The sequence below is a fragment of the Oncorhynchus tshawytscha genome, unplaced genomic scaffold (assembly GCF_018296145.1).
Source record: "Oncorhynchus tshawytscha isolate Ot180627B unplaced genomic scaffold, Otsh_v2.0 Un_contig_1223_pilon_pilon, whole genome shotgun sequence".
NCBI classification, from domain to species: domain Eukaryota; kingdom Metazoa; phylum Chordata; class Actinopteri; order Salmoniformes; family Salmonidae; genus Oncorhynchus; species Oncorhynchus tshawytscha.
The window spans coordinates 115,117-135,000 of NW_024609622.1; the positions used below are offsets into that span (position 1 = coordinate 115,117).

The window sequence follows — 19,884 nt, forward strand, 5'->3', positions numbered from 1 at the left end:
GTGTGTGTGTGTGTGTGTGTGTGTGTGTGTGTGTGTGTGTGTGTGTGTGTGTGTGGTGTGTGGTGTTAGATACAAGGTCCCTTGGCATTGTGTCCATTTCAAGCTTTCAACAATAATTAAACAGCCATCTAAATAATGTTTCTCAGCCTAACACACTGTTGAGTTTCCTATTTAGTTCTCTTTATATGTACATGCACAGCTTCCAGATGGCTCCAGCCTATGGATGTATGCACCGGGGAGATTAGAACCCCCAAAGAAAAGATCCTAAAGGTCATTTCAGATGGCTCCAGCCTATGGATGTATGCACCGGGGAGATTAGAACCCCCAAAGAAAAGATCCTAAAGGTCATTTCAGATGGCTCCAGCCTATGGATGTATGCACCGGGGAGATTAGAACCCCCAAAGAAAAGATCCTAAAGGTCATTTCAGATGGCTCCAGCCTATGGATGTATGCACCGGGGAGATTAGAACCCCCAAAGAAAAGATCCTAAAGGTCATTTCAGATGGCTCCAGCCTATGGATGTATGCACCGGGAGATTAGAACCCCCCTAAAGGTCAAAGCTCCAAAAGATAGAACCCCCCTAAAGGTCATTTCAGATTCCAGCCAGGTTTACCGGGGTGTAATAAGGTCTTTCAGGAAACCACATTTCACAATATGTACAGACATAGAGAGCCTTAGGTAACAAGCAATACGTGTTAAATATGTGTCACAGTCAATCAAGACAGCCTCTTTATGAAAGGCCTTTACTTATGGCTAAAACAGTTTCTACCAAGCTTATTAATTAATGCTGTGGGCATACCCAGGACTCACAAGGCCGAAGGAGGATCTTCCCTGGAGTGAAAACGTCCGGAGCTTCGATGGAGCGGGCAAGCGACTTTGCGATGGTGAATTGGAAACGGATAATGGTCAGGGCTAACCGGACCCTTTATCTGTAAGAAATAGTAAAAATGTTGAATTATAACGTGTGTTAAAATGTATGTACTAAATATTTAGAATGAAATCATTGGTTTTGAAAATGTATCTCACCCTTTAATGAAAGGGGAAGCTGTCTTTTCTCTCACGCCAGGGTCTGTCGCAGAGAAATGTCTTATAAAAATAATGTATTATTTTATAGTCTTTCCTACAATGGTATGTTATAAACATTGTAGGCCTCCAACTGCAGGCCTCCAAGGTTTTTACATAAAACACTCGTGATGCATGTTTAAATATTAGTCAATTAATTCTAACATGTCTTAAATTAATTCTAACATGTCTTAAAAAAGGTTGTACTAAAAATTTTGGAATTCAATAAAAGCAATTGAAAAACTGTATCTCACCCTTTAATGATGGGAAAATGTATTTTACATCGTCACCCCACTCTGTCGCGAACAAAAAAGACACGGAAAATCAGGGTGCGTGCGTGAGTGTGCGTGTGACGGGGCAGCAGGAGTGTGTGTGCGTTTCAAAAACAAAAAGGGCTGTGTGTGTGTGTGTTCAACAGGGCCCAAACATGTAGCCCCATCCTATAGGGAGGGGGATCGTTTGAAACCAAGGTGTGCACTATCATGCATACGGCATGTCAAGATATCTGCCGTCCGCCCGGGGTTAAACATTGATATCTGTAATCAGCGCCCGGTGCCCCCCACCGCGGTTGTAGACAGAATGTCTCAACATCCCCTCCTGTTGTTTGAATTCACCGCCTTTGTTCTCTAAACCAAATATACAGGGTGTTGCAAACATGATATCTCCCCAAAAAATGCCACCACGGCCCTGTAAATTCATAGTCTAGTGGAGCATATACTTTAACACTATGTTACCACAGCTTTAGCGCAAACCCACAGCCCCGAATATTTAGCTGCCAGGAGAGATTAAAAAAATATATTCTGTGAATCCCTCCTAATGGATATTTCTGAAGGCTACTGGACATAAGTGATTGGGAAGCGACTGTTAGACGGGGATTCTCAGAAGCAAACTGCGCCCTGTCCTTTACGTAGCCCTTCACGATCACACAATTTTCGGCGTAAATCCAAATAATCACATACCCAAGAATATTTATATATTTAAAAACGAAAAGTGTGCACTCTGAACGACTTCGTAAGACACCAGGCAGCAGTCCCAGGACAGATAACATTAGGAAGCCCACCTAATGGATATTTCTGGAGGTGAGTAAGTGAAAAAATATTTTGAAAGTTTTGTTTGAACATTATCGTGATATTATTGTAATATTAAACACGAGTTATTTGTGTATTTCAGTCCAAATGCACATATAAGTTGAAGTGTATATATTTCGTATAACTGTTAATATTCTCTAACGTTTGTAGGGTCCCCATCATTTACGCAGCTTTAAGATTTGGACTCTAAATTGTCTGGATTTTATTGTAATATTAAACACGAGTTATTTGTGCTTTAAACGAGGGGACAACGATTTTTTATTTTATTTTTTTAGGTATGATGGACAACTGACACAACGGGTGACTTGGATGCATTAGGGACTCTGAACAACATCGGAGGAACCAATGAAACAGATAGTATTCTGCCTTTTATGTATGAAAGGTTTTTCCAGCACACCGCGAACAGAGAATTTAAACGTCCCGACAACTCCCCCGGGAACCTCAACCCACTCGCTACACATTCCATGTCCCAACAACCAACGCACACCTGTGGCCCAAGTGCATTGCTCTGAATCACCCCGGCCCAAGAAGGGCTACAGGGCTGAAAATGTACCGATTCAAGAACTGGCGCTCTATGGAGACGGTATGAGACCATTATACATTTGTTATTAGTTATACGTCTTTTATTAGTTATACCTCTTTTGATAGAATATGTTACAACAAGAACAAATAATGTTTTTTCAGACTCCCACGAGACCGGCTCTGCAGAAAAGGGAAACACTAGATGTAAAAAGTCACGCCCCCGCGGTTTCTACGATTCGTCAGAACAGCCAGCGCCAAAAAAGCCGAGGTATTTTAACTATGTATTGTTAATATATAGTATTATACATTAAATGTATTTGACATGGTATGTATCTAACATATTTTTATATTTAATAACCTATTTTGTATGTATTATTTTCTATCAGACTCCTCCCCGGCGAAAAACGGCATAGAAGGCCACATACATCTAGAGCTGGGGGATTCCGGGTCACCGAACATTCCCAATGAAACACCCAATGCGGAGGATATCCCTGTTTTTAATGACATCAGAGGTCGACGACCCGTTATTCTGTGATGCGGCCAACCTTCTTGACCCCGACAATTCTATGGCGTCAACATCCGGATCTGAAATAGAACAAGCAAGGTTTTTTCACAGTCTTTTTAATTCTAGGTATTTACATGTATGTTTTTAAAAATGAAGACTATTTATACAATGAAACAAGTTTTTTTTATTCACACTGTTTGTAAACAATAGCTTCTGCCCTCTTAGGGTCAACATGACCCGCTTATTGATTAGAAAGTATGATTAGAAACCAAGGCCATCTATATTCAATCTGTGATTAGAAACGATAATTAGAAGCTATGACAAAACTATGAAGACAGGGCGGTGTGTGTGTGAATGATGACCTATTATTTAAGTGTGGAATATATTCTCTCTCTCTCTCTCAGGCATATATATTTGATACAATTACCCACTTTAAAAACTGTTGCTGCAATATCACTTCTCAATGTGTGTACATTTCAAGCTTTCAACAACAATAAGCCAACCAGCTCAATAATGTTTCTCAGACTAACACACTGTTGAGTTTTTACCTATTTAGTAAAGAAACAACCACTAAGACAAAACACAACAAGTTGTAATATAATCTGTATACATGTCATTCTATACGGAAAACAGGTACATTTTGATTGATCAAGAATTCCCAATAGGTTTGTGTCACACCCTGACCATAGTTTGCTATGTATGTTTATAGGTTTTGTTTGGTCAGGGGGTGATCTGAGTGGGCATTCTATGCTGGCCTCTGTCTCCCTGTTTGCCTCAGCCCCTTACATCCTAGTAGGGGATGACTCCAGTGAGGGGTCTGTGGGCGGTGTGCTAGAGGGATCCCAACTCCTGTGTGAGGAGTTGGGGTCCCCTACATACGGCCCAGAGGCAAACAGGGAGGGGGGGAGGGTGGGTGGTGGTGAGAAACCCAGGGTGCAGGGCACCCTGCCTAACACACTGCCTGCATCCTGGGTTGGAGAGATGGAGGAGGACGGGGGGGCGTCAGGAGTGGAGAGGACGTCCCCGCCGGTGGAGATGGACCAGGGGAGCATCGGGTGAGTCTCCTGGTTTTTCTTTGGTTTTTGGGGTTTATTTGTTGTAAATAATTAAATGAATAGTTCTGTTTCTTTTTTTAGTCTAAATGTTAGGGGGTTAAGGGATAATGTTAAAAGGAGGGCGTTTTTTTGTTATTTAGAGGGTGTGGGGTTTGATTTCTGTTTTTTACAGGAGGTTCACCTGAGGGATGGTGGGGATGTGTGTAGATTTAGGAGGGAGTGGGATAAGGGGGAATCTTTTTGGGGCATAGGAGGGGTGCACTCAACAGGAGTAGGGATTCTGTGTGGGAATAGAGAGGTTAAGGTAGAGAGCACTTTTGTTATAATGCAGGGTAGAGTATTGGGGATAGATGTAAAGTATAGAGAAGCTAGATATAGGTTAATTGGGGTGTATGGGCCACAGGTGGCGGCAGACAGGAGGGAGATGGTGGACTGTCTGGCGCCCCTGTGTGTTACAAACAGGCACTTGGTGATAGGAGGGGATTTTAATATAGATTTAGGGGTAGGTGGTGATAGCAGTGCAGGCGCCATCACTGGGCTAATGGCTTGCCATGGTCTGGTTGATGGTGGCCTGCACACTACTCCGGCAATGGTCGGTCCTACATGGCGCAACTCCAGGGGGGTTGCGCGGAGGCTCGACTACATTTTTGTATCCAGGTCTTTGGGTCAGTTGTCTGGGCGGCTGGTGCCTGTTTTCTTCACGGATCACGACGGGGTGTTCCTGCAGGTAGGGTCGCCAGTCTGCCTCTTCGGTAGGGGGTACTGGAAGTTAGATCGGGATATACTGGAGGAGCAGGCTTTCGTTGATGCATTTTTTTGTTTCTTTCGGAGGCTTGACGGCCTCCGGTCCATGTGCGAGGGGGTGTTAGAGTGGTGGGATTTAGTTAAGGTGAGGATTAGGGCTTTTATAATAGGATATTGTAGAAGGAAAAAAAGGGAGGAAAGGAGGGAGGTGGATTGTATCCAAAGGTTCATTGAACTCGAGTACGAGGCAGGCAACCTCGGCGGGTCGATTGACTGGGAGAGATTCGCAGCCCTAAAGGCGCAGCTCAGGGAGCTGCAGGAGCAGAAGGCTCGAGCTTTCCTGAAGCGTGCGCATAGTGGCTTTCTAGAACATAATGAGACTTGTTCCGCTATGTTCTTTAAGTCGGTTAGGGCCAGGCAGAGTAGGAAGGTAATGCATGGAGTTAGGGAAGAAAATGGTAGTATAGTAAGTAAACCAGAGGAAATGGTCAGGGTGACAACTGATCATTTCCAAGGTTTATTTAAGGAAAGGGAAATAGATGTAGAGCAGGGAAACGTGTTTTAGAACACTTGTCCCGGCGGTTGCCAGAGGACATTAGAGACGTGATGGAGGCCCAGATCTCACTAGAAGAGGTTGAGAGCGCTCTTAGGAGGATGGGAAAAGGGAAGGTGCCTGGGATGGATGGGCTGCCGGCTGAGTTTTACCTCAAGTTTTGGGGTATACTTGGACCAGTGGTTCTCGAAGTCTTGAAGGCCATCCTTGAGACGGGGGTCCCGGGGGGATCAATGGCTGTTGGTGTGCTGTCACTTCTTTATAAGAAGGGGGAAGCAACTGACCTTGGCAACTGGCGGCCATTGACCATGCTGTGCGTAGATTACAAGATTTTTGCAAAGGTTTTAGCAGACCGGTTGCGCACAGCCCTTCCCTACGTCGTCCACGAGGATCAGACGTGCGGGGTAGAGGGCCGCTCTATAAGATGGAACCTACAGTTGATCAGGGATTCCATCGCTTGGGTTGAAGATAGAGGGCTGCCTTTAATGGTAGCAGCGCTAGATCAGGCGAAAGCTTTTGATCGCGTGAATAGATCTTTTCTATTCAGGGTGTTAGGTAGATTAGGATTTGGGGAGAAGTTTATAGGATGGATTCGTACATTATATGTCGGAGCGGGGTGTCGAGTTAGTGTAAATAGTCACTTAGGTGACGTTTTTACCTCTCGTCTGGGGTCAGGCAGGGATGCCCACTCTCGGCTCTCCTCTTCGTTCTGTACATGGAGCTTCTGGGGGCTGCCATTAGGGCAGACACAGGGGTGGAGGGCTTGTTGATCCCTGGGAGCAGTGGGCTGCGTGTTAAGATGACGCAGTACGCCGACGACACTTCCTCGCTGTTGTGCAAGGACTCGTGCCTGACAAGGTCTCTTGCCATCATTGGGGATTTCACCCAAGCGTCGGGGGCGGTTCTGAATCATGCAAAGTCTTCCGTTAAGTATTTCGGAAGATGGCACGGTAGGACGGATGTGCCCGGGGGGTTATCTCTCTGTGAGGGGGCCCTGAGGATTCTCGGGGTACATTTTGAGACCTCTGGCTCAGCGACGCTGAACTGGAACATGGGTATCGCAGTGGTACAGAAGAAGCTAGCAATGTGGAAGGCTAGGTATTTGTCTTTTATGGGCAAGGTCCTGGTACTAAAGTTGGATGTATTGCCATCTCTTTTGTATTTGGCATACATCTACCCATTGCCAACTTGTCTGAGAAGGTCTCTAGTGAGGCTTGTGTTTCAGTTCATGTGGGGTGGCAGGTACGAGTGGGTCGCCAGGGCGCGCATGCTCTGTCCCATCAGGGAGGGAGGTAGGGGGGTACCACATCTCCCCCTCAAGCTGGATGCGATTTTTGTTTCTTGCTCATCCGGTTATACACCCGTCCGGTTACTTCCTGCAGGTGTTCTTCTCGTATCAGGCGAGAAGCGTAATGGTGTGGTCTAACGCGGGTCCTCGGGCGGAACAGCTGCCGTGGCACTTTGGCCATGCGGCCAAGTGGCTGCGTGCGCACCCCGAGGTTGAAGTTGCCCGAGTAGGTTTAGACCACAGGCACCTGTACGAGGAGGTCAGGCAGGCAGGGAGTCCTGCGCCTGTAGCGGGCATCTCGTCAGTGGTCTGGGAGGGAGTGCAGGCGCGGGGCCTGGACAACAGGCTCAAGGACCTGAATTGGTTGAGCCTCCACAAGTGCTTGCCGGTACGTTCCATCATGTACCGGCATAGTTTGTCGCGATCCCCCACCTGTCCAAGATCTGCTTGTGGCAGGGAGGAGACTGTGCACCATGCCTTCTGGGACTGTGCCTTTGCCGGACTAGTATGGGCTAGGGCACGGGTGTTGCTAGGTGTGGTTAGGAGTGACTTCGTGTTGACATGGGCAAGGCTAGAGAGAGGTGTAGGGAGAGTGAGGGGAACGGATAGGGACAGGTTTCTGCTCTGGCTTCTCATGAGTCTCTTTAAAAGGGGACTGTGGGAAGCCAGGCAGAATTTAGTCAAGACAGGGAGAGATTGGGGGGTGGAAGGGATAGTGAGGAGGGTGGAAGGTGATTTGAGGGGGAGGATGAAGAGGGAGGAGAGGAAGTGGGGGCAGCATGCGGCACGGGAGAGGTGGAAGGGGGGATTAGGGATGGGGAGATAGGGAAAGGGTTAGGTATTGGTTAGGTATGACGGGGAGGGACGATGCTCCCCTGAGGTTTGTTTTTGTTTGATGTTTTTGTAAATAGAATTAATTAAGAATGAATGAGAATTATGATTTTGTAAAGTATGAATGGTATAGATGGTAATAAATTATTTTTTCAAAAAAAAATATAGCGTCACGGTCGTTGTTCATTTGTTGTCTTGTTCAATTTACTTCGTGTTTTCGCGCTTTGGGCCGCTTCTTACGACGATCGTGACAGCTTGATCTGATCCTCAACCCTATTACGACAGCATATAATGCACAGTCTAATGCATGAATATATTTTTTTAATCTGTCCTGGCAGCTAAATATTCGGGGCTGTGGGTTTGCGCTAAAGCTGTGGTAACATAGTGTTAAAGTATATGCTCCACTAGACTCGCTTCTGTCCCTAACTAGCGAAAGTACGGAATGAATTTACAGGGCCGTGGTGGCATTTTTTGGGGAGATATCATGTTTGCAACACCCTGTATATTTGGTTTAGAGAACAAAGGCGGTGAATTCAAACAACAGGAGGGGATGTCGAGACATTCTGTCTACAACCGGGGTGGGGGGCACCGGGCGCTGATTACAGATATCAATGTTTAACCCCGGGCGGACGGCAGATATCTTGACATGCCGTATGCATGATAGTGCACACCTTGGTTTCAAACGATCCCCCTCCCTATAGGATGGGGCTACATGTTTGGGCCCTGTTGAACACACACACACACACACAGCCCTTTTTGTTTTTGAAACGCACACACACTCCTGCTGCCCCGTCACACGCACACTCACGCACGCACCCTGATTTTCCGTGTCTTTTTTGTTCGCGACAGAGTGGGGTGACGATGTAAAATACATTTCCCATCATTAAAGGGTGAGATACAGTTTTTCAATTGCTTTTATTGAATTCCAAAATTTTTAGTACAACCTTTTTTAAGACATGTTAGAATTAATTTAAGACATGTTAGAATTAATTGACTAATATTTAAACATGCATCACGAGTGTTTTATGTAAAAACCTTGGAGGCCTGCAGTTGGAGGCCTACAATGTTTATAACATACCATTGTAGGAAAGACTATAAAAAAATACATTATTTTTTATAAGACATTTCTCTGCGGAAAGGGTGAGATACATTTTCAAAACCAATGATTTCATTCTAAATATTTAGTGGGGCGTTGACGCTCATGTTAATAATTTGACTGTGATACCATTCTCTTTTATGTTTTACACTGTAAAAAGAAGCTGTTAATTTACTATAACTCTGTTACTAATCACATGTATCTCAGGGAAACGAAAACACTAGAATAATGCAAAACATATCCTTGACTCTATCCAAGTTGATGAGCGGGAAACAAACGGATTCCAGTCAACCTGCTCAGCCGGCCCATCGAAACTACACCTAAACTATACGAATTGGATCATGTTTTTGTACTGTACCCCCCCAGGGCAATTGAACTGATTCCAGAGGCTGATCCAAAACACAGCGATGGAGAAGAGGTATTCGGAGTGGACTTTTAGTCCGACTCAGTAGGCGCGCACACCATCCACCGCTTTCGAGTATATTACTATCTAAAGATCAGTCTCTGGATAACAAAGTAGACAAGCTCAGGGCAAGAATCTCCTTCCAGAGAAACATCAGGGATCGTAACATCCTATGTTTCACAGAAACATGGCTCTCTCGGGATATACTGTCTTTGCCTACACAGCCAGCTGGGTTCTCAGACAGGAGTAAAGAACTCTCCTGGAAGAAGAAAGGTGGGGGTGTTTGTTTCATGATGAACTACTCATTGTGTGATTGTGATAACATACAGAAACGCAAGTCATTTTGTTCACCCCACCTAGAATACCTGATGTGTTCCAGGTAGCCTCAAAGAATAACATTGACGAATACATGGATACAGTGACTGAGTTCATCAGGAAGTGTATAGGAGATGTTGTACCCACTGGGACTATTAACACCTACCCAAACCAGAAACCGTGGATAGAGGGCAGCGTTCACACAAAACTGAAATTGAAAACCATTGCATTTAACCATGGCAAGTTGACTAGGAATATGGCCGAATACAAAAACTGTAGTTATTCCCTCCGTAAGGCAATCAAACAGGCAAAACGTCAGTTTAGAAATAAAGTGGTGTCGCAATTCAACGGTTCAGACACGATACGTATGTGACAGGATTACGAAGTAAAAACTAGCCACGTTGCGGACACAGACGTTTTGCTTCCGTACAAGCTAAACACCTTCTTCGCCTGCTTTGAGGATAATACAGTGCTGTCGACGCGGCCCGCTACCAAGGACTGTGGGCTCTCCTTCTCCATGGCCAACATGAATAAGGTATTTAATATAATTTAACTATTATTTAACTAGGCAAGTCAGTTAAGAACAAATTCTTATGTACAATGACGGCGTACACCAGCCAAACCCGGACGACGCTGGGCAATTGTGCACCACTCTATGGGACTCCCAATCATGGCCCCACTTGCTTCAAGATGTCCACCATTGTTCTTGTACCCAAGAAAGCAAAGGTAACTTAACAAAATGACTCTCGCCCCATAATACTCACTTCTGTCATCATGAAGTGCTTTTCCTTTGGATGATTCCCAGATTTCCTACTTATTCCCTCCCCTAATTTGGGGAAATGTGTAACATTAACATATAACCTAGAAGTCATCCTGTCTAACCATAACCAGGTGGGGCGGCAGGGTAGCCTAGTGGTTAGAGTGTTGGACTAGTTCAAACGAGTTCAAACCCCCGAGTTGACAAGGTACAAATCTGTTCTGCCCCTGAACAGGCAGTTAACCCACTGTTCCCAGGCCGTCATTGAAAATAAGAATGTGTTCTTAACTGACTTGCCTGGTTAAATAAAGGTAAAATATTTTTATTTTTTTAAAGGTTGAACAGCAGCAGGGGAAATGTACAACATTAACATATAACCTTGAAGTCATCCTGTCTAACCGTAACCAGGTCAAACAGCAGCAAGGTAAATGTGCAACATTAACATATAACCTATACGTGTCACACCCTGATCTGTTCCACCTGTCTTTGTGCTTGTCTCCACCCCCTCAGGTGTCACCCATCTTCCCCATTATCCTCAGTGTATTTATACCTGTGTTCTGTTTGTCTGTTGCCAGCTCGCTTTATTCATCAAACTTACAGCTTTTCCCCTTGCTCCTGTCTTGTTCTAGTTTCGGTTTTCTAGTTTTCCCGTTTTTTTTACCTTTCTGCCTGCCCTGACCCTGCCTTTCTGTACCTTGTCACACCACATTGGATTATTGACCTCTGCCTTACCTGAACCCGAGACTGCCTGCTGTTCTTTACCTTAGGGACTCTAATCTGGATTACTGACCCCTGCCTGCCCTTGATCTGTCGTTTTGCCTGCCCCCTGTTCTAGTAATAAACTTGTGTTACTTCGACACTGTATGCTTCTGGGTCTTCTCCTAAAATGTGATAGACTGCTTACAGGGTAAAGGCGCCAGCAGGCTTCAGTTTGGCTGGCGCCTAGCTGAACTCGGCTAGCCGAACTGAACAAAAAAATCGGCAACAGTACTGTTTGTCCATTTTGAGATGCCGTAACCAGTATACACCTCCTCAAAATAGTCAGATTTGTTCTAAGATACTGTAACTCAAGAAATCTGTCATTAATTTTGACATTTTTTCAGATCTTAGTCATGCAATTGTCCATCTAAAGATGTTTGGTGCAGTATTTCTCAAACTCTTGCATGAAAATGAGTCATCTCTCGTTGAATGACAACAAAGACTTCATTGAAAAATCCCTACTGTTGACCAATCACGGACGAAGGGGCGTAGACTTCGGCTCAAAACTTCTGCTTGCATCCAGAAAAATGTTGTGCCTGAACAGCCTAAACAACCTTCACCAATGTCCAAAACAAACAACGTCACAAAATGTCATCATAATATAAGCACAAACTGTTCCGAACTGTTTTGGCTGGGAAGCATGCGGATGCCTTAAGAAAGCAAGTAATTTTATAGTTTGGGTGAACTACCCTTTAAAAGTGAAATCTTTGTATCAGAGTCTCCATACAGACAATGTTAGTGAGTTTGTGTGTCCTCTTAAACAGTGACAGTAATGTTATTGTGTTGGCATCCATCAACCAGTGATATCTGTGTTTCAGTGATATACATGTGTATAGCTTGTTCTTGGTCACAGCCTCCTGCTCTCCAGTTGGAAGTCTGCTTTTTGTTTCTGTTTCGCCATCATTGTCTCCAGCTCTGTAGATTTGCGGACATCCTAATAGAAATGGAGAGAGAGACCGAGAAAGAAAGGAAGAAATAGTCTGTTAAGGCGCTAGTAGTTACTTTGCTAACATTAGGGAGCTAGTAGTTACTTTGCTAACATTAGGGAGCTAGTAGTTACTTTGCTAACATTAGGGAGCTAGTAGTTACTTTGCTGACGTTAAGAAGCTAGTAGAGTTACTTTGCTAACGTTAAGGAGCTAGTAGAGTTACTTTGCTGACGTTAAGAAGCTAGTAGAGTTACTTTGCTGACGTTAAGGAGCTAGTAGAGTTACTTTGCTAACGTTAAGGAGCTAGTAGAGTTACTTTGCTGACGTTAAGGAGCTAGTAGTTACTTTGCTAACATTAAGAAGCTAGTCTGTAGCAAAGCACAGTAATGAAAGGTCAAGTCACTACTGGTTGGTCAGATTATAAAATGTGAGTGAACTACTCTCACTTCCAGTGAGACAGTATGTGCTGTGATATTGTAGTGAACTCAGGGGGAAGCCCAGACTGGGACTCCAACCCAAGTCCAGCCAACACCTAGCAACCTCGTCAAGAGGTTCAGACCTCTTGGCGTAAAGGTCATTACCCCCTTCCTTCTGGAGAGTGTATCCCCACGCTTTACCAAGTCCCTCATGTGTACACACCTCTCCGATGGAGGTGCTTTCCTTGAGTCATCCCCCTTCTGACATGTAGTCCTGGCCACAGTGTAGCAAATTCAGGGGTAGCCCAAACCGGGACTCTAACCCTGGTCCAGTGACTGTCAAGCTAACACCCTAACCATTACACCAATAGGTCTGAACCTCTTGAGGAAGTCTCTAGGTGTTGGATTAAGGTTCTACAATATATTGGTTAGATTCCAAAATGGAAAATGACTCACTTCACTCCCTTCATTAAAAAAAACAGAAAGTATAGTCCGTTTAACATAACTCGACATTTTAAACAACCTTGTCCATCCAACAATATATTGTATGAGATTCATGTGTTACACATCTGACACCAGTCCGTCATTAGAAGTATTAATTCATCTACACCCAGAAACTCCCAGAGACTCCCAGTCACACTGAATAGGAAAGAGGAGAGAGAAGGAGGGAGGGAAGAGGAGGAGAGAGAGGAGAAGGAGGGAGGAGAGAGGGGAGAAGGAGGGAGGGAAGAGGAGTGAGAGGAGAAGGAGGGAGGGAAGAGGAGTGAGAGGAGAAGGAGGGAGGGAAGAGGAGAGAGAGGAGAAGCAGGGAGGGAAGAGGAGAGAGAGGAGAAGGAGGGAGGGAAGAAGAGAGAGAGGAAAAGGAGAGAGGAGAGAGGGAAGAGGAGAGAGGAGAAGGAGGGAGGGAAGAGGGGAGAGAAGGAGAGAAGAGGAGGGAGAGAGGGAGAGAGGAGGGAGGGAGAGAGAGAGAGGAGAGAGGAGAAGCAGGGAGGAGGGAGAGGGGAAGGAGAGAGAGGGGAGAAGGAGGGAGGGAAGAGAGAGAGAGGGGAGAAGGAGGGATGGAAGAGGAGTGAGAGGAGAAGGAGGGAGGGAAGAGGAGTGAGAGGAGAAGGAGGGAGGGAAGAGAAGAGAGAGAGGAGAAGCAGGGAGGGAAGAGGAGAGAGAGGAGAAGGAGGGAGGGAAGAAGAGAGAGAGGAAAAGGAGAGAGGAGTGAGGGAAGAGGAGAGAGGAGAAGGAGGGAGGGAAGAGGGGAGAGAAGGAGGGAGAGAAGAGGAGAGAGAGTGGGAGAGAAGGAGGGAGGGAAGAGGAGAGAGAGGGAGAGAAGGAGGGAGGGAAGAGGAAAGAGAGCGGGAGAGAAGGAGGGAGAGAAGAGAAGAGAGAAAAAAGCATGGGAATCAAGGATCTATCTATAATGTGAGAGTTGTGTCAACCAGAAGAGAAGGAAACAGAGGGAAATGAGAAATAAGAGGATTAATGAGGAAGTGATGTGTTTTGATACAACACTATAAGAGTTGTGATGAGAATGGGGTTGCCAGTGTATGAGGCTGCCAGTGTATGAGGCTGCCAGTCAATAGGGTTGCCAGTCAATGGGGTTGTCAGTCAATGGGGTTGTCATTCAATGGGGTTGTCAGTCAATGGGGTTGTCAGTCAATGGGGTTGCCAGTCAATGGGGTTGTCAGTCATTGGGGTTGCCAGTCAATGGGGTTGTCAGTGAATGGGGTTGTCAGTCAATGGAGTTGCCAGTCAATGGGGTTGCCAGTGTATGAGGCTGCCAGTGTATGAGGCTGCCAGTCAATAGGGTTGCCAGTCAATGGGGTTGTCAGTCAATGGGGTTACCAGTCAATGGAGTTGCCAGTCAATGGGGTTGCCAGTCAATGGGGTTGCCAGTCAATAGGGTTGCCAGTCATTGGAGTTGCCAGTCAAGGGGGTTGCGAGTTAATAGGGGTGCTTGTACCTCCAGTAAAGCCTTCTGCACCATCATCTGGCTGTACACTCTGGCACCCTCCTCTGGTGAAAACATACGCAGGTCCTCTTTACTCAGGGCAAATAGCTCAGCACCAGTAAGTCTCCCCAGCAGTGTTACTGTCCTGAATGGAGAGAGAGATAAGGAACAGTAATGTGGTCAGAAGTGTTACTGTCCTGAATGGAGAGAGAGATAAGGGACAGTAAGGTGGTCAGAAGTGTTACTGTCCTGAATGGAGAGAGATAAGGGACAGTAAGGTGGTCAGAAGTGTTACTGTCCTGAATGGAGAGAGATAAGGGACAGTAAGGTGGTCAGAAGTGTTACTGTCCTGAATGGAGAGAGATAAGGGACAGTAAGGTGTTCAGAAGTGTTACTGTCCAGAAGTGTTACTGTCCTGAATGGAGAGAGATAAGGGACAGTAAGGTGGTCAGAAGTGTTACTGTCCTGAATGGAGAGAGATAAGGGACAGTAAGGTGGTTAGAAGTGTTACTGTCCTGAATGGAGAGAGAGATAAGGCAGAGTAATGTGGTCAGAAGTGTTACTGTCCTGAATGGAGAGAGAGAGATAAGGGACAGTAAGGTGGTCAGAAGTGTTACTGTCCTGAATGGAGAGAGATAAGGGACAGTAAGGTGGTCAGAAGTGTTACTGTATGGAATAGAGAGAGAGATAAGGCAGAGTAATGTGGTCAGAAGTGTTACTGTCCTGAATGGAGAGAGATAGGGCAGAGTAAGGTAAGGTGGTCTTAATTATGGCCATGCTAGAAAGGATAGACGTGTGACAGAAGTATAGTGTATATCAAGTATACTGTAGTAGACTGAACTAGCTCTACTACATCCACTCACGGCTCAGTGAAGCCCTTCCCTCTCAGCCAGCCCTCTACCTCCGCAGGAGGGGAGTGGTAGTCCAGGGGGGCCGAGGTGTCTGTGGTGCGGGGGATCACTAGGGGACGGATGGAGCCCGCCCTGCCGTTGGCCAGCCGCTGGAGGAGCTCATCGTTCACCATAAAGCCTGTGTACAGGGGTCACACACACATTTAATGTCAGTGAAGAATGTGCACATACTGTGTACACACACTGTTTACAAGCATGTTCTCACTTATAAACATGTATTCTATCACACACACACACACACACACAGACTACATTGATTTGGACTACACAGCTTTAGGGTTAGATATTACATTGACTACATTGACTTGGACTACACAGCTTTAGGGCTAGACATTACATTGACTATATTGTAGTCATTTAACCCATTTTACAGAGGGATCTAGAATGGGTGGATATTATCAGGAGGCTTAGCAACATGATACAGAACATGCAGGTATAACACAACCACTAAACCTTTAGAAGTAGCCAGCCGGTCTGCAGTGCTATGAACAGAAAACACAGAGTGCCTGATAAGGGTAGTGCTGTTCTGAGTCCCAAATTGCACCCTATTCCCTATATAGTGCATTATTCTGGTATTGAATTGTAAAAAAAAGAGTAGTACACTATGTAGGGAATAGGATTGTTAAAACAGCCACCCATTCAGATTTAGTATTTCTCTATACACCCCTAGTTTGTCCCTTTATTTAGAATGCCTGACAGCTCATCAGTCAATCACCCCTAACTTTCTACCCAATCAGAGGCATTCTCTCCCACCTGTTGGTTGTAAGTCCCGCCTCCAGGCAGTGAGTTGCAGTGATGGAAAGTTTGGCTCTTTTTACTGACTCGTATCTTTCAGACTCGTTCAGTCAAAAGAACAAATGTTTTGACTCATTAGGTTCATTTGAGTCAGTAATGCCCAGAGCATGCAGGACCCTCTACTGGCGAACAATGAACTGAAAACTCAAAAAAGTAATGATTCTATAAGCCTCTCATTCACATGTTGTTCACCATAAGGGGCTTATTGGAGCTGTGTGACTGAGACATGTCAAAGGTTTAAAACATCTATGTTTATTGATTGCTAAACATACAAATAAAAACATTCTTGATATATTTGAAACGAGGTCTACTCTTGGACTAGATTGTGAACGACTCTTGGACTAGATTGTGAACGACTCTTGGACTAGATTGTGAACGACTCTTGGACTAGATTGTGAACGACTCTTGGACTAGATTGTGAACGACTCTTGGACTAGATTGTGAATGACTCTTGGACTAGATTGTGAATGACTCTTGGACTAGATTGTGAATGACTCTTGGACTAGATTGTGAACGACTCTTGGACTAGATTGTGAACGACCCTTGGACTAGATTGTGAACGACTCTTGGACTAGATTGTGAACAACTCTTGGACTAGATTGTGAACAACTCTTGGACTAGATTGTGAACGACTCTTGGACAAGATTGTGAACGACTCTTGGACAAGATTGTGAATGACTCTTGGACTAGATTGTGAATGACTCTTGGACTAGATTGTGAATGACTCTTGGACTAGATTGTGAACGACTCTTGGACTAGATTGTGAACGACTCTTGGACTAGATTGTGAATGACTCTTGGACTAGATTGTGAACGACTCTTGGACTAGATTGTGAATGACTCTTGGACTAGATTGTGAATGACTCTTGGACTAGATTGTGAACGACTCTTGGACTAGATTGTGAACGACTCTTGGACTAGATTGTGAACGACTCTTGGACTAGATTGTGAACGACTCTTGGACTAGATTGTGAACGACTCTTGGACTAGATTGTGAACGACTCTTGGACTAGATTGTGAACGACTCTTGGACTAGATTGTGAACGACTCTTGGACTAGATTGTGAACGACTCTTGGACTAGATTGAGAACGACTTGACTGCCATGAGGGTGATCAGCACAATGTGGTTCGTGAAATGCAGCCCCTAAACGATTCATTCTCCAGTTGGGTTTGTTGAGCAGAGGCTGTGTATGTTTTGGTTCTACTAAGGTAGGTCCACCATACCATTCAATAATCAATCATTTGCCTTCATTTTTGCACCATGCGATCAATGATTAGTTCTAAACATGTCTTTTTCTTCTCTATGCTCACGATTTATTTCCCTGAGGACATGATGACAGACAGTTGGTGGTCGGTGTACATCTCTGGAGCCGCTGAGCTGGAGGGGCGTGTATTAATCCTGCTGTAGGACTCATTGAGGCCAGTACTAGCAGGTCAAACAGACGACTAAAATAAAAGAGTCACAAAAAAGAAAAATCGTGACTCTCGAGTCAGTAAAAGTGGTCGTTCAAAAATAACTAATCGTTATTCAACCTGCACATAAATAGTGAGGTGAAGACAGAGAACAGATAGTTTGTGAGTTCTCCTCAGAAGTATCAAGACAAGTTCCAAGTTGCACCATGTTTAGCTGTATTTGTGCTGCAGAAAACAAGTGAGGATTACCAGTACATGGTGTCTATGACATGCTGTCTGTCAGGGGATAAAGTCATGTGGTGCCGTTATAGTGTATATGAGGTCATCATCATTGCTAGCTAAGTAGCCAGTTAGTATAGACTACAGCTAGCCAGGCTAACTAGATACCTTTTTATGTGTCATGAGTATTTCAGTTACTTTATGTCTATAAGACAGTCATATCTTTGTAACAGCAGTTACATTATGTCTATAAGACAGTCATATATTAGTTATAGTGTTTACATTATGTCTATAAGACAGACATACAGTGGGGCAAACAAGTATTACAAGTCAGCCACCAATTGTGCAAGTTCTCCCACTTAAAAAGATGAGAGAGGCCTGTAATTTTCATCATAGGTACACTTCAACTATGACAGACAAAATGAGAAAAAAAATCCAGAAAATCACATTGTAGGATTTTTAATGAATTTATTTGCAAATTATGGTGGAAAATAAGTATTTGGTCAAGAACAAAAGTTTATCTCAATACTTTGTTATATACCCTTTGTTGGCAATGACAGAGGTCAAACGTTTTCTGTAAGTCTTCACAAGGTTTTCACACACTGTTGCTGGTATTTTGGCCCATTCCTCCATGCAGATCTCCTCTAGAGCATTGAGGTTTTGGGGCTGTTGCTGGGCAACATGGACTTTCAACTCCCTCCAAAGATTTTCTATGGGGTTGAGATCTGGAGACTGGCTAGGCCACTCCAGGACCTTGAAATGCTTCTTACGAAGCCACTCCTTCGTTGCCCGGGCGGTGTGTTTGGGATCATTGTCAAGCTGAAAGACCCAGCCACGTTTCATCTTCAATGCCCTTGCTGATGGAAGGAGGTGTTCACTCAAAATCTCACGATACATGGCCCCATTCATTCTTTCCTTTACACGGATCAGTCGTCCTGGTCCCTATGCAGAAAAACAGCCCTAAAGCATGATGTTTCCACCCCCATGCTTCACAGTAGGTATGGTGTTCTTTGGATGCAACTCAGCATTCTTTGTCCTCCAAACATGAAGAGTTGAGTTTTTATCAAAAAGTTATATTTTGGTTTCATCTGACCATATGACATTCTCCCAATCTTCTTCTGGATCATCCAAATGCTCTCTAGCAAACTTCAGACGGGCCTGGACATGTACTGGCTTAAACAGGGGAACACGTCTGGCACTGCAGGATTTGAGTCCCTGGCGGCGTAGTATGTTACTGATGGTAGGCTTTGTTACTTTGGTCCCAGCTCTCTGCAGGTCATTCACTAGGTCCCCCCGTGTGGTTCTGGGATTTTTGCTCACCGTTCTTGTGATCATTTTGACCCCACGGGGTGAGATCTTGCGTGCAGCCCCAGATCGAGGGAGATTATCAGTGGTCTTGTATGTCTTCCATTTCCTAATAATTGCTCCCACAGTTGATTTCTTCAAACCAAGCTGCGTACCTATTGCAGATTCAGTCTTCCCAGCCTGGTTCAGGTCTACAATTTTGTTTCTGGTGTCCTTTGACAGCTCTTTGGTCTTGGCCATAGTGGAGTTTGGAGTGTGACTGTTTGAGGTTGTGGACAGGTGTCTTTTATACTGATAACAAGTTCAAACAGGTGCCATTAATACAGGTAACGAGTGGAGGACAGAGGAGCCTCTTAAAAAAGAAGTTACAGGTCTTTTGTCTGTCATAGTTGAAGTGTACCTATGATGAAAATTACAGGCCTCTCTCATCTTTTTAAGTGGGAGAACTTGCACAATTGGTGGCTGACTAAATACTTTTTTGCCCCACTGTATCTTTATTATAGTGGTTACTTTATGTCTATGAGACAGACATATCTTTATTATAGTAGTTACTTTATGTCTGTAAGACAGTCATGTCTTTGTTACAGCAGTTACATTCTATGCAGAGTTAGTGTTATACTGTACAGCCTCCTCACTACTGCAGCAGCTTATTAGTCATGTATAGCAGGTTGAGTTGGATTCGTGAGCTATGAAGAGCTAACACAGCTGTCATAGAATGTTGTAGTGTCATGTAAATGAAGAGTTAACATGGCTGTCATATAATGTTGTAGTGTCATGTAAATGAAGAGTTAACATGGCTGTCATAGAATGTTGTAGTGTCATGTAAATGAAGAGTTAACATGGCTGTCATAGAATGTTGTAGTGTCATGTAAATGAAGAGTTAACATGGCTGTCATATAATGTTGTAGTGTCATGTAAATGAAGAGTTAACATGGCTGTCATAGAATGTTGTAGTGTCATGTAAATGAAGAGTTAACA

General features: G+C 44.6%; 1 protein-coding gene across 3 annotated transcripts in view; it reads right to left on the reverse strand.

Moving 5' to 3' along the window:
• Positions 1–8,546: 8,546 nt before the first annotated feature.
• LOC112238429 (epidermal growth factor receptor kinase substrate 8-like protein 1) overlaps positions 8,547–19,884 on the reverse strand; it is a 29,336-nt gene continuing 17,998 nt past the window's right edge. For 2 of the 3 annotated variants that reach the window (XM_042316399.1, XM_042316398.1), the window contains exons 13-14: positions 15,128–15,293; positions 14,671–14,987 (exon numbers count right to left, since the gene is read on the reverse strand). In XM_042316399.1, the coding sequence (XP_042172333.1) occupies positions 14,672–14,987; positions 15,128–15,293 (482 nt within the window). In that variant the 3' untranslated portion in view covers position 14,671. Of the gene's footprint in view, positions 11,913–14,276; positions 14,410–14,670; positions 14,988–15,127; positions 15,294–19,884 lie in introns of those variants that run through there. The other variant, XM_042316400.1, reaches the window with a different exon arrangement.